At 40.1% G+C, this 14,125-nt stretch overlaps 1 protein-coding gene across 1 annotated transcript in view; it reads left to right on the top strand.

The window, feature by feature from the left end:
• The first annotated feature begins 12,465 nt into the window (after positions 1-12,465).
• Positions 12,466-14,125, top strand: part of LOC109468647 (uncharacterized protein K04H4.2-like) — a 3,838-nt gene continuing 2,178 nt past the window's right edge. Inside the window, exons 1-2 of the mRNA XM_019766968.1 lie at positions 12,466-12,614; positions 13,556-13,649. Coding sequence (XP_019622527.1) covers positions 12,551-12,614; positions 13,556-13,649 — 158 coding nt within the window. The 5' untranslated portion in view covers positions 12,466-12,550. The remainder of the gene's footprint in view (positions 12,615-13,555; positions 13,650-14,125) is intronic.

Genomic DNA, 14,125 nt, shown 5'->3' with positions numbered 1-14,125 from the left:
AGCAAGGGTGATGCGGTTTGTCGCCTGATGACCCAAATAGCTGCGTTCTATGTGGAATTTCTAGGGGTTCGCGTCACCGGATTTTGCGAAAAACTTATCGCAACAACCTATATTTTTTTTCTGTTTTTCAGAAACAGGAAATAGTAAGCTATTTCAGCATATAAGCCGTTAGCCTGGGAAAATTCGTTTTTTCCAAGCAGGTCCGTTGAAAAAACTGCAAAAAAACTACATTTTTCGTATCCAAAATTTACGTTTAACTACAGTTTCTACCCAAATTATAGAGTCGACGGACAATAACCAAAATTGTATCGGAAGCCGGCTGGAAACCTCCGTTGACTGATGTAATGAGATTTCCCGGCGTACTTTTCTTGGCGGAGTTATAGCCCTTCGGTCTGAGGGTGTCCGCCGGATCCAAAATCGTAAAAAAAACTCCGGTCCGAGACCTTGTGCGGTCGGAACCATTTAAATCTCACGAACATGCAAATGAGGTAATTTGTACCATTTAAATCTCACGAACATGCAAATGAGATAATTTTTATGAAGATCACGCCGTGTGGCGCTACACATGTCCATAAAACGTGACTCAAATGCTAAGTTATATATTTTGAAGTTTCTTCCGGTTCATAAGAAGCCAACACGACCAATTGTACCGTGTCGGCATCAAACACAACCGGGCCGCCATGTTTGTTCACATGTTGAATAATAAACGTAGCGTGCCTTTCGTAGTAACATTCCCGAAAACGCCGCCGAAATTGCGCTTTCCTGTTATGATTTTTTGCTGGAATTGTGTTGTTACGATTATCGCTATTGTTGTAATTAATAAATGTTAGAGTATGAAATAGTCGTTCCCTTGAGTGCAAAACGTCGAAACCTGGCCGATGGACATGTGTAGCAGTGGCCTCTAGCGATTTGTTCCAAACTGCAGGGTCACATTTACCTGTGGCTGACGTAACTATGACGTAACTGTAGTAGTACACAACTTACAGTACAAGTATCAAAGCGCAAATCTACGCCGACTGAACACGCACCATAATTCAACTTTTACAGTCTCAAAACTGACGTATTCCTCTAACATTTACCACAGGTTCCATCTCGATGCCACGCACAGAACAATTTCTGCACCTTTCTCTAGTATTGTGCAGCACTACTTTGTACCCGTACGGGGTTCGCCCATGAATACTGTGTTGTGCGGTCAGAACCATTTGAGTCTCACGAACATGCAAATGAGGTAATTTGTACCATTTAAATCTCACGAACATGCAAATAAGATAATTTTTATGCAGATCACGCCGTGTGGCATTACACATGTCCATAAAACGTGACTCAAATGCTAAGTTATATATTGTGTAGTTTCTTCCGGTTCTTAAGAAGCCACCACGACCAATTCTACCGTGTCGCGCACCAAACACAACCGGGCCGCCGTGTTTATTCACATGTTGAAGAGTTTATGTAGCGCGTGTCTTTCGTAGTAACATTCCCGAAACCTGGCCGAAATTGCGGTTTCCTGTTATGGTTTACCCTCCCATGTTTTTAGCTGAAATTGTGTTGTTATGATTATGGCTTTTGTTAGAATTAATTAGTGTGTTTGTAAGTTGTCACCTACTATCCAGAAAATGTTCTTGTCGCAATTTAATAGATAAATGGATGAACCAAAGATCATTTGATGAAAAATTGCTGAGGTGTGTTTCCATCCTAAGTTTATAAAGTTGATTGATGGGGATAGAAAATTTTCGGATCTGTTGTGTTTTGTAGATAATTAAAAGCTATAATCAAATCGTCGTGGTTTTCAGGCCTGCGTGTGTGATGGCTGTTTATTGGCCTGTCTTAATCTTATGTTAACTTGATTATCAAATTCAAATTTTGCTCATGATTTACATACAGCTGGCAAATACATGTGCGTGAACACGCCGTTCCAAGATGGCGAGTGTGCATGGAAGGAAAGAACGAGCTTGATGAAAATTCCGCCCAGGAAGACGACCACTCCCGATTTTGTGGTAAGTTGTACTTTAAATTGTCGTAAATACCATCAGGACTGTTGTAGATAAATCTCCTTTCAATTAGATGAAGCAAAAAGACAATTTCGAAAATAAGTTGTGGAAACTGTCCCCCAAGACTTAACGCTGCACTATGTAAACCAACCGCAGAGGGGCGCTTTTAGACCATGCGTAACGTTACATGAGGCCATGGGGGCCTGCATGCGTTTTTCGTAAGGCGTAATCAGGCCTTTTTAGTCTTCGTAATCCGTAGGTAGCTTCCCCAAAAGTCAACGTAATTCGTAATCAGTACATTACAAAGCGTAAATTCGTAATCAGCTCTTAGAATTTAACGTAATTCGTAATCGGCGGCCAAAATTTTTCGTAATCCGTAATCACACACCCCCATGCAGGCCCTCTTACATGGCTTACATGTGATCCCTGGCGTCAACAGCTTTGCGTGTTGTCCTGTGTATTTTGGTCGAATTCTCTGCGTTTCAATGTGAAACAAAAGTGTTCCAAGGCCAGGAGCAGACAGGAGGGACACGATAGTGCCATTTGTGCAGAGGATGACATGGACAAGGTGATAGATTTGGAAGGAGGGGAGACAGACAACCGGTAAGTTCGAGTGGGGAGGGGGGCGGTAACACTAACAGAGTTGTTTATGTATCAAAGACCATATCCAGGGCATTGATATATATGTCACATAGTGCTCAGGAAGGTACATTTGTCGGTAGAAAAGACACCAAGAATCCACCAGAGGTTTAAAGGACTGTAAGAGAGGCGGTACAGGTCTCTTGCCTGGAACAGGTCAGGACTTTTCTTATGCATGTTAACCAGTTGTTGAGCGGTAAATAAATCTTAATATTAGTTGATTTTGCATGATATATGTTCAATGATTGTTAAAAATGAAATCTTGACAAGTTTCATTGACACATGTTTGCATGTGATGATGATGGTTTATTTGATATACATACGTAAATAACATATGTATTCGATATGACCCATGGTTTTCTCATATCTTTTTTGCCGTATTCAGAAATTATATGAAGAACTTGATGTGTGTTAAAAATGTGTGGTTTATTGTAAAACTTTCTGAGTATTCTATCCATCATGTACTGTGTGATTTTTAGAACCATGTTTCATGTTTGTGGTAACATGACTGTACATACATGTATGCTCTTTATCACTTTGTTTGACTCCATATTTTTTGAAATGTAATATTTTCAGATGGATGTGCCGTGGGTAAAGTCATCATATGAGCTGCTCTGTAATAATTTTGAGGATTTCTCACTTGGTATTATTTAAAATTGTTATCATACTGTTTTATAATTGCCTTTGCAGAACACTTGACTTTTTGAGTACCTTAGATATGCTGTTTACCTCTTTTATTGCCAAAATACTGTTATATTTTTGTGCATACATGTATGACTCTCTATGAGCTTGATAATGATATGTTTTTCAATTTTCATGAACTGATATTTGACATGCATTTCATGTGTTGTTGACTCTGATGTTTTTGTACCTAAGATAGTCATTTAAGGAATGTCAACATAAGATGTTGTTATTTAGATTGTGATACCTTACTAGTATGTGATATCTTGTGCTATATGTATTTTGTTGTTTTGTCAGTAGTCTATGTTCACAACTGTTTTTTGTGCTCTTGTTTTGGATTGAGATATCTATGATATTCTACATGTATGTTCACAGTTTGTTGTGCTCTTCGCTCTTCTTTTGCCTCACTAACAATGTTCCATGTTCTCTTTCTCAACCAAAGCAGGTTTTATAACAGATGTTGTGAATATTATGATGTCATGCGTGTTATGTGAATATTGTAAACATTGGTGTATTGTTGGTATATGTGCATTGCAAATTTGGCATGAGATTTTTCTGAATGTTTATTTCTTTTACACCCTAGGTTATGGGAAGCTGAGACTGTACCTGGCCATGTTCCTGTGTGTGCTGTGGGACCTGTCTGTGTTCCTGTCCATTCTCGGAGGATCTGTCAGCTATTCTGTGTACCTGTTCCAGGAGGATTTTCCTGTGTGTGTTCCTGAGGGACCTGTCACCTGTTTACGAGACAAGAGAACATCGGACCTTGACCGTGAGTTGGCTTCTATTTTTAGAACTCTTTCAAAAATGGGGTCTGCATATCGCAATGCGTAAGCACTTGCCTTAGACTTGCGTAATGCGAAGTCGGGTTGTTTTGATTTTAATATTATCTGACAGTGTGCATTATGGGTAAAGCGTCGCACGTGCACGGATGAAGCATAATACAGGATTTTTAGTATCTTAACAGAATTTTGCATTTGCATAATCCGAAGTCAAAGTATGTCTGTTAAGCATCCAGTCAGCATGAATATAGAATAAATCGTGGCCGCTGCCTTCCGGAATTTACTGTTAGTGCAAAACGTGATCGGGACCCCCCCATGCAGACCCCTAGAAATGACAAGAATAAATGTTGGGACAGGGCATCTCTGCGATCCTCTGAATTTTTTGTTCCAAACACTATTGTTGAAACTGGCCCTCCCTGCATTTATTTGTTGTTATTTCTGAAAGAGTTCACATTTCTATTTTAAGTGTGAAATGTACTACAGGTTAAAGCTGTGTGTGATATTTAAAAGGGAGGAATTGAGTTATGGAATCAGCGAAACAAAAATCTATTTTTTCTTGTGGATTATAATTCATAGATAGTTCTTAGATAGTACATGTATAACTAGACACTTAGTCATACTGTACATTAAATTTAACTGTAGATAGAGTTACAGTGAGAGATGTCTGAAAACACTTCCAGGGCCCAAAATACTGGGTGTATGTGCACCTTAGTCAGTTATTTTTTTTTTTAATGAATTTGTCATTTTTCCACAACCGGGGGTTAGACGTGCTTGCACCAGGTACAAGTGAGGCAAGATTTTTACGGCTGGATGCTCTTCCTAGCGCCAGCCCAAACCCTAGTAGGGCCCAGGAACCCTCTAACTCAGGGGGGAAATACGTGTTAAATGCCTTTCCCAAGGGCACAACGTCTGGGTGCATGTCCGAACATGTCTGGGTCCAACCCTGGGGATTGAACCTGGGTCTCCTTGCTTGACAGTCGGACGCTCTATCCACTACACCACACAGTTAGTGCACTCAAGTATTCTCTGTGGGTGCACTGGTTTACGTATGTAAAGATCTTAAACCTATAGTAGTATACAGCATATTCTTACCATCTAAGTGTCAGACAAATGATAAAATCATTATCATAGTACTTTTCTTTAGAATTTAAACATTATTAGTTTCTGCTGACATTCTACTTATTTTGTCTTAATACGGTGCACCCAATTTTTAGGTTGGGTGCACCAGTGCAAATATTCCCAAAAATAAATTTCGAGTCTTGATTTCTAAACAGACATGAAAGGTTGACACATTAAGCAATTAGCATTTCTAGTTGAAATGTAGCCAGCATTCAAGTCAGGGAAGTTTAGGTAATGTAGCTAAAAGTTACAGTAGACAGAGAGTCCATTTCTTTATAAAGTTGTTGCAAAAACATCTAGCATAGATAAGTAAGGGTAGTTGTAAAAGAGATATTGTTAAAATGTACTTGAAAATGTAGGAAAAGACCTTTTGAGTGCATAATGTGAGAAAACAAAATAATGTAGGTTTATTTGTTTCGCTGATTTCTTTCAAGTCATGTATAAACCCCAGACTTTGTTATCACTGTTGATGGACTTGTAGCAATACTTACCTCCTGTTGGAAAATTCAGGGCTCGTCTCATGTTGATCTAGTAGAGTTTGACGGCAATTTTTTGCGCTGACAGACTTTATTTGATGAGTTTGAGACTAGGCCTTGATTTCGTGCGGGAGGTTTGAATTGTTGCAAGTACGTTAACTGTGATAACAGAGTTTGAGTTTATATCACTGCATGACAAAACACAATTCCTCTCTTTCTGTATGTTCTATCCTTCCACTTCTTGTCCCTGGGCTTAGCCTGGAGGAGGAACTTCTGTCCCAGGGTTCAAACTTACACATTCTTCGACTCTGGGTAGTAGAATTGTTGACGAACAACTTTGTCCGTCATCAGGCCTACTACGCTAACGGAGAGGGGCTTTGTGTATTTTTGTTACCCTGGCTCAGAGGTTTTCTCCTCCAGCCTTTGACGCTAGGTTTGGTAGTTTAAGTTACTCACACGTTATGTCACACTTTTCCAACACTTTGGACCCTTACACTTGAATTTCCCAACTTTTGAGTTTAATTTTGTCAGGCACGAAAGAATGGAATGCCAAAATGCCCCCAAAATTGTCACTTTGCACCTGAACACTTGGTTGTTTTGTATTGTGTGTAAATTTTTTGGCCAAAATCCTGCCTGCCAGAAAACGCTCAGGATAATTGGGACTGTCAAGTAGATAATTAATTGGATTAAAGTTTTCCCGCCAAAAAACTTAGTATATGGGGATTCTGACCTTTGACCTCTACTCACTTTCTCTGAACACTTAGCCATCCCACTCTTACTAGCTACTTTGAACCAAGTCACACTGTTCCAATGCTTTGGATCTTTACACTTACATGTAACTTCTCCAAACACTTTGTGACACTCATGCCATGTCGGACCAACCTCCCGAAGCACTTAGTTACTTGAGTGAGATTTTTCTGCCAGAATGATCGTCACTCTACTGTCAGTGAATTGCACAAGAATGCTGGTGTGTCGAAACACCGTGTCTCCGCAAAGACATCCCCAGGGGAGCAAACTTCTGTGCATTCACTGACCAGTAGTGACAATCATTCTGGCAGAAAAATCTCACTCAAGTAACTAAGTGCTTCGGGAGGTTGGTCCGACATGGCATGAGTGTCACAAAGTGTTTGGAGAAGTTACATGTAAGTGTAAAGATGCAAAGCATTGGAACAGTGTGACTTGGTTCAAAGTAGCTAGTAAGAGTGGGATGGCTAAGTGTTCAGAGAAAGTGAGTAGAGGTCAAAGGTCAGAATCCCCATATACTAAGTTTTTTGGCGGGAAAACTTTAATCCAATTAATTATCCAACTGACGGTCCCAAATAGCCCAACTTTCTGGGCAAGTTTTCAGGTCAAAAGCAACAATTTTGGGGCAATTTGATGTTTATCTACAGGAAATGAACAATTTTTCTGTTAAGTTTTTTGGGGAGCCAGCAGAAATCATGGAAGCAGGCAAGGAAAGAAAAGAAAAGAAAAGGTCCAAAGCATTGGAAGAGGAGCACACAAAAAAACTGGTGAAGTGCAAGCAGAGGATGGAAGAGGATGGAAGGGAAAGGGGGAAAGGTGGAAAGGTGCAAGGCGTTGGAAAAAAGTCTTAAGAGTGAAGAGGGATGTTGTGAGTAAACCATCAGAAAAGGAGTCCATCAAACACCTTTCCAGCCGTACGCAGAAATTCGCACAGTACCCAGTGGCGGGCATCGATTGGCCCTGGTGTGTAGTCATTCGAAAGTCGTGTCTAAATACCCTGTACGGCAACGATACACAATCTCACAAAGCCTGATAATGCTCTGGCAAATATTCCTGGCCACCTCTCTGTGGAGTGGCATCGTACAAATTGCGCCCAATCTTGAGAACACTTCAGCCAGCTCGAGCAATCCAGACCGATTCTCACAATTCAACAGCTGGACGAAGTGTTCTCAAGATTGGGCGATTTGTACGATGCCACTCTATAGAGAGGTGGCCAGGAATATTTGCCAGAGCATTATGAGGCTATATGAGATTGTGTATCATTGCCGTACAGGGTATTTATACACGACTTTCAAGTGACTACACACTGAGGCCAAGCAATGTCTGCCATTGGGTACTGCCAAAAAGCACAGGGTGCAGCTCGAAAGGAGTTTAATGGGGGTGATAAAGTGAATAAAGTGAAGCATTTCAAATTGAGAAAGTTAAGTGAGAAGGTGTAAAAGAGAAATGAGCGTGGTGGTCTGGTATTCTTTACTGTTGCTAGGCACTTTTAGAAAAGTACCAGGTTACTTGAGTCAATTTAGGCTAACTGTGAAACATTTCAAAGTAGTCGGACGCAAGAATTTTGTCAATTAGCAACCCTACAAAGAATCCCTCAAACTCAATTTTGATCAATCTACAAGTTGATTTCAATCTTGATTGTAATCTTACATGTTTAAATTTGCAATATAGCTTTGTTACATGTCCACACCTAAATGGCAGAATTGGTCTACTTTCCCAAAAACGGTTTATACACTGTATATGCAAAAAAATGGATTTCTTTCTCATGAAGTACATAATAGTTTATAAAAATGGCCTGAAGGCGCAGGTTTACTGTAAATGACCGCAACTGAAATACACCGTACATTTGGTTCAAATTACATCAGAACATTTTTTTTCAAATTACGTCAGAACAAACCTGGCCCAATTTAACCACCGTGGAAGTTGACAGTAAGGGTCACAAGTTTAACAAGCTTTAGGAAAGGAAACTGCAAAGCCGAGTTGGAGGGTAAGGATAGAAATGTATGCAAGTGTGTGTACTTGGTTGTGTTACAAAAATAAACTATACTCACAACCACCCCAGCCTGTGTCTTCTCTCACTGCTTTACTGGTCAAAGTCTCGTCTTTCTTTCCAGTCTTCAAGTCAACCGGTCTGGTTTGGATAGAACTCGGCCGTCATCACAGGTTTCTCCCAGGAAGGACAGGAACATCAGGACACACCTACCGATATGAACGGATTTGTTAATGTTGAATTGCAACACTGAATGACCATTAAAGATAGCACAATTGGACGATCCCTTTGCTTCAATAGATGTACAAAATCCTAGGCTCTAGAAAGCTGTTAATATCTATTGTGAAATGCCTCAGAGAAAAATGATAACATGTAAATTGCGAAGCGTTGTCTCACCTGTACAATTTTTTCTCTCTGTGTCTTCAGGTCAACTGGTCTGCGGAGCCATCTGGTCTGGCGTGGACAGAAGTTGTCCATCATCACAGGTTTCTCCCAGTCGGGACAGGAACATCAGGACTGCTGCTGACCCTCAGGACACACCTGATAAAAAAGGACAATTAACTTAAGGCAACAATTAAGGCAATAAGTGACCAAGTAAAGATGATATAAATGTTCATGTGACCAGTTACTTTGCCTCTTCCTAGAAATGTTGATGAATGCTCAATATATATAATGTTAGCTGTTATTTTTATCAAATGTTAAGTTTAAGACAAAGTTCCAGAGTGATAATAAGCAACAATATGAATCTTGTAAAGCATTGTCTCACCTGCAGATGCTGATTTCTTGCTGTTGGATCTTCGAATCAAATTTTGGTCTGGTCTGGTCCGGTCTGGTCCAATCCAGTCTTGTCAGGTTCAGACAGGAGTCCTCACTACTGCTCACTACTGCATCAGCCAGCAGCCACCTAACTATGCAGACAGTAGAAGTTACACACTTGTCTCAAACAATACCAAGAGAACAGTAGGCGAAATTCAGAATTCATGTTTTTGTTACCTAATTATCCTCTTTTCTCTCAGCTCCTCAGATCACATGGTCTGGTCTGGTCTGGTCTGGTCCAATCTGTTTTGTCAGGTTCAGACAGGAGTCCTCACTACTGCATCAGTCAGTAGCCACCTAACTATACAGACATTACAAGTTACATACTTGTCACAAATAACACCCTACAAGTGATGGATAAAATGAAGAATTGATATCATATTCACCTGATATTCATCTGCGGTGTCCAAATCATCTGGCCTGGGCAGGAGTCCTCACTACTGCATCTGATCAGTCAGTAGCCACCTAACAATACAGACATTAGAAGTTACACACTTGTCTCAAATAACACAAAGTAAATGGTAGGTAAAATGCAGAATTGAGACTTTCTCACCTGATAGTCATCTGGGCTCTTCAAATGATCAGTGGTCTGGTCCAATCTTCTCTTGTCAGGTTCAGACAGGAGTCCTCACTACTGCATCAGTCAGCAGACACCTAACTATACAGACATTACAAGTTACACACTTGTCTCACACACAAGTAAATGGTAAGTAAAATGCAGAATTGGGATTTTTCTTACCTGATCCTAGTATTCCTCTTGTGTCTCAAAATCACCTGGTCTGGTCCAATCCAGTCTTGTCAGGTTCAGACAGGAGTCTTCACAACTGCATCAGTCAGCAGCCACCTAACTATACAGACATTAGCTGTTACACACTTGTCTCAGATAACAACAAATAGCTGTAGGTAAAATGCAGAATTCAGATTTTTCTCACCTGATAGTCATCTGGGGTCTTTAAATCATTTGGTCTGGTCCAATCTTCTCTTGTCAGGTTCAGACAGGAGTCCTCACTACTGCATCAGTCAGCATCCTAACTATACAGACATCACAAGTTACACAATTGTCTCCAATAACATCAAATAGCTGTAAGTGATTTTCTTACCTGATCCTAGTATTCCTCTTGTGTCTCAAAATCATCCGGTCTGGTCCAATTTGTCTTGTCAGGTTCAGACAGGATTCCTCACTACTGCATCAGTCAGCAGCCACCTAACTATACAAAATTATGTCACACACTTGTCTCTAGTAACACCAAGTAAATGGTTGGCAAAATGCACAATTCAGAATTTCTCACCTGGCCTGATACTCCTGTATCCAGTCATCTGAGATCACCTGGTGCTTCTGTCATCACAACTCTGGGCAGGATGCCTAGATAGGGCTTTGTCCAGTATCGATATCATATAGAATAGAACTCTCATCAGGACAGGAACACCTTTTATCTGGTGGGAAAAATGTGGTCCAGACTTAATGCCCAAACATAAATTAAGTTTAAGAATTCGTCTGAGACAAGTATAGTTGCTCTACAGATTAGAAATTATATTAATCTGCCCTATGAAAGTTTGTCTCAAAATAGCAAGTAACTAGCAAAATTAGAGTGGTGATATACAGGTAGGCATGGGAGGAACTTACTAAATGCTAACTTAAAGGTAAAGGATATATAAGGCCACAGCTAGTAAATTTTATGGATGACATCCTCCGCAGACTCCAAATCTAATGCTAGCGGGCAAAAAAAACAAGGCAGACCAAAAAAACAAGGTTCCTACATTTTAAAATTTTGACTCAATCATTGTACAAATGGTTTTGATTCAGTGGGAACATCACATATACACAGCCAGCATCACATATCACTGCATTAAAGTAAAAAACAAAACATTGAATCAGAGCCTTTTCTTGTCTCCTGTCTTCATAGTTATCTGCCATTCACGTTCGGGCATGGTAACAGACATCTTTGCCCATTTTCGGCATGTTGACCACTGTCAGAGGGCAACAAAATTTCTTCTTTTTGGTCCAAAATCAGGCGAAAATTAATGCGCGCTGATGGCATCCTTAAAAATTACTTGGGCCTAACTTGAAACTTTAAGGACCCACGTGCACATTCCAATAGGTGTTTTGAACCACGCGGAGAAAAACAAAATCTTTTTTTTGTTAGCGCATTCCTTTCAAAAATGCACTTAAAAATATAGTTTATATTCTACAACCACACCGCACATGGAAAATGTGCAACTTGAGCGCAGCAAAACCATGGGAAAATCTTTCAAAATTCTTTCAAAGTCTATCTTAATAAATCAGGAATGGTCTCTTGGAAAATTACGTATACAGAACCACGCCATTTCGTACTGAAATAACTTGTTGAATGACATGTTTTTACTAGTTGCTACAGAATAACGCCAGTTAAATACTAGAGTACTTAGTTGTTTTTTTTTTACCTGCATGAGCCAAGTCATCTCTCAAACCGGCCAGGCATTTCTCCCCCGAACTGTCTCTCCATTTTGACGGTTGTCTTCTCGAAAATTCACCAGGTCAGGAAATCTGCATTCTCTCCTCAAAACACCACGAGATTGACAATAATCCTACAGCGAAAACTTTCCGACGTTCTGCCTTAGACTTTAGAAAGCCGCTCTACCGACAAAAACTCTCAAAAGTACCCGAAAAATTGCAAAAAAAAATTAACATCCCAGAGCGGCCCGTCCTACAAATACGCCATTTTAGACAGACCATGCCAAGCATGTGCTTTTTCTTTAGCCTCTACCAGGCTTCGGGAGGCGGCTGATCATGAAAAGGCTAGAAATTTTCCAAATAGAGAGATAATATTCCAGGGGATTTGGTCCGCTAGAGAGTACAGTTCGGGTGGGGAAAATTGTACCGTCTAGCTGACCAACTCCCCTGGAATGTTATCTCGGCTATTTGGCCAATTTCTATTCTTTCTACCGCCTCCAGAAGCCTGGTAGAGGCTACATTTTCTAGACAGGTGTGCAAAACGACCTGGCCTGATTAATTAATACTAGAGTTCCGGGAACACATACCATCGCCAAGTCAAAGCGTGGTTTTATTTCGCAGTATTCTCTGATGTTGATAGCATGACGTTACTACATTGTACTTGTAAATCCTAGTACTGAAGCTACAATTTTCCCCCTCTTATGTGGTATTTTAAAAGTCCAAGGCAACGTTTAAACGTTAAACCATCCTCGGGCCGACAATCGAACTATTTAATCGGAAGTGTGTTTTGTAAACAATAGTCACATGAGTCTTTAAACAAAGAATCGTTCACACGAAATTTTACTTCGTCCATCCTTCTTTTGAGCAAGACGACAGCACATTTAGTCATGAAGTTGTTGGTGATTTTTGTGTTTTCCTGCGTGGTTGGGGCATCTCTCGGGGTCTCCATCGGTGAGAACAGATTTTCGCTTTGAAGAAAGTTTGTAATTAAGGGTCGTATGACGCCGTAGGATTGTCGTGCGATCATTAACGGAATCTTGGGATAGTCGTACATGCGTCCTGTAATATGTTTTAATGGTCAAAAATGTATGTCGCATATCGGAGGTGGTTGATTCTATTACAGCGTACTTGAAAATTCTACGATTTTGCAAACTTGCACGATGACCTACGTTAAATGTGTCCACGTCATAACTGCTAAACAGCAGCGCAGTTGGAAATTATTTGAAAACAAGTGTTTCTTGTTACTCTCTTTACTAGACCTACTTTAGGCAAGGAAATAAGTATTATTGTATGGAGAGTTAATCCAACTTTCTTCGCACTTGTTTCCTAAAATATACAAAGTACCAAACTCATGACGCCATACCTAACGTTAGTTTAGTTTTCTTTCCATATGCTCTGCCACAGTCCGTATCTTACATATTGATACAAGCCGGCAACCTCTTCTTTGAATATAATTTTATATATATGACAGTGATTATTATTTAGTCTGCAGAAAAGAGCGGTCTTGAGTGAGAGAGTGAGTTAGTCAAAAACACATGCATAGTACTGTAATTTCGTTGCCGATTCGTTGTCTGTACGTATACTGTGCGAGCAAGTTTTCACATATTTTTTGCCTTATGGCTTGACGTCATACAATCATGACGTCATGAGAACATGGCCAGTTGGCGCCATAGACAAATATTATCGTTTGATAGATGATGACACTAGCAAACAATATTATCAGCAGTACATATATATATTTTATTGTAAAACGATAAAGCTAAGAACTCATACCTCCATAATATAGAATAATGAGAGACTTCCTTAGTCTGAAATACATTTCGTTTAATTCAATGTGGTATTTCTGGACGATCCCTAGTACAAGAAAGTTTAACATAGTTTTGTCCCTACAGCTGGGTCCAACCATTGTCCTAACGGGGAGTTCATGGTGAACTGTTTTGTTGACCCCTGTGCCTACACGGATTGCAGGGACGGATATCAATGCGTGTAAGTCTTCTCTCATTGGATAACTTTTAACGACAATTTGGTACTGAATTTGGTGTATAGTAGCAAGGAGCTTAAAATCTACATTCTAGCTCCTTGATAGTACATGTGCATGTAGTTAGCACTCTAAGATTTAAGGTTTTCCTCTTTTTGGTTAATAAAAAAATTAACGGTTTATCCTATTTCTCCTTAGATGATTGTAGTTTTATCATCTTTTATCTTTTATTACTCCGTGAAGGAGGTCAGGACCTCCGGACGGAGTGTTGTGAAGAGTCGTTTTTTCGTGTTCGCAGTCAAAACACTGGGTTCTCTTTGTGTAATCGGCATGCAATTTTATACGCCGTCTGCGGGCATGCCCGTGTTGATGCACGAATGTGTATTTTTGCCGTTGCTACTTTCGCGGTCAATGTAATATTGCAGATGCACCCCTATAGTTATGAGGCAAATTGGAATGGTCCAGAAAAACCGGTTGTTTGCAG

The sequence above is a fragment of the Branchiostoma belcheri genome, unplaced genomic scaffold (assembly GCF_001625305.1).
Source record: "Branchiostoma belcheri isolate BF01 breed outbred unplaced genomic scaffold, Haploidv18h27 scaffold2, whole genome shotgun sequence".
NCBI lineage: Eukaryota > Metazoa > Chordata > Leptocardii > Amphioxiformes > Branchiostomatidae > Branchiostoma > Branchiostoma belcheri.
The sequence above is the reverse complement of the archived record's forward strand: the minus strand, read 5'-3'. Positions and strand labels throughout refer to the sequence as shown.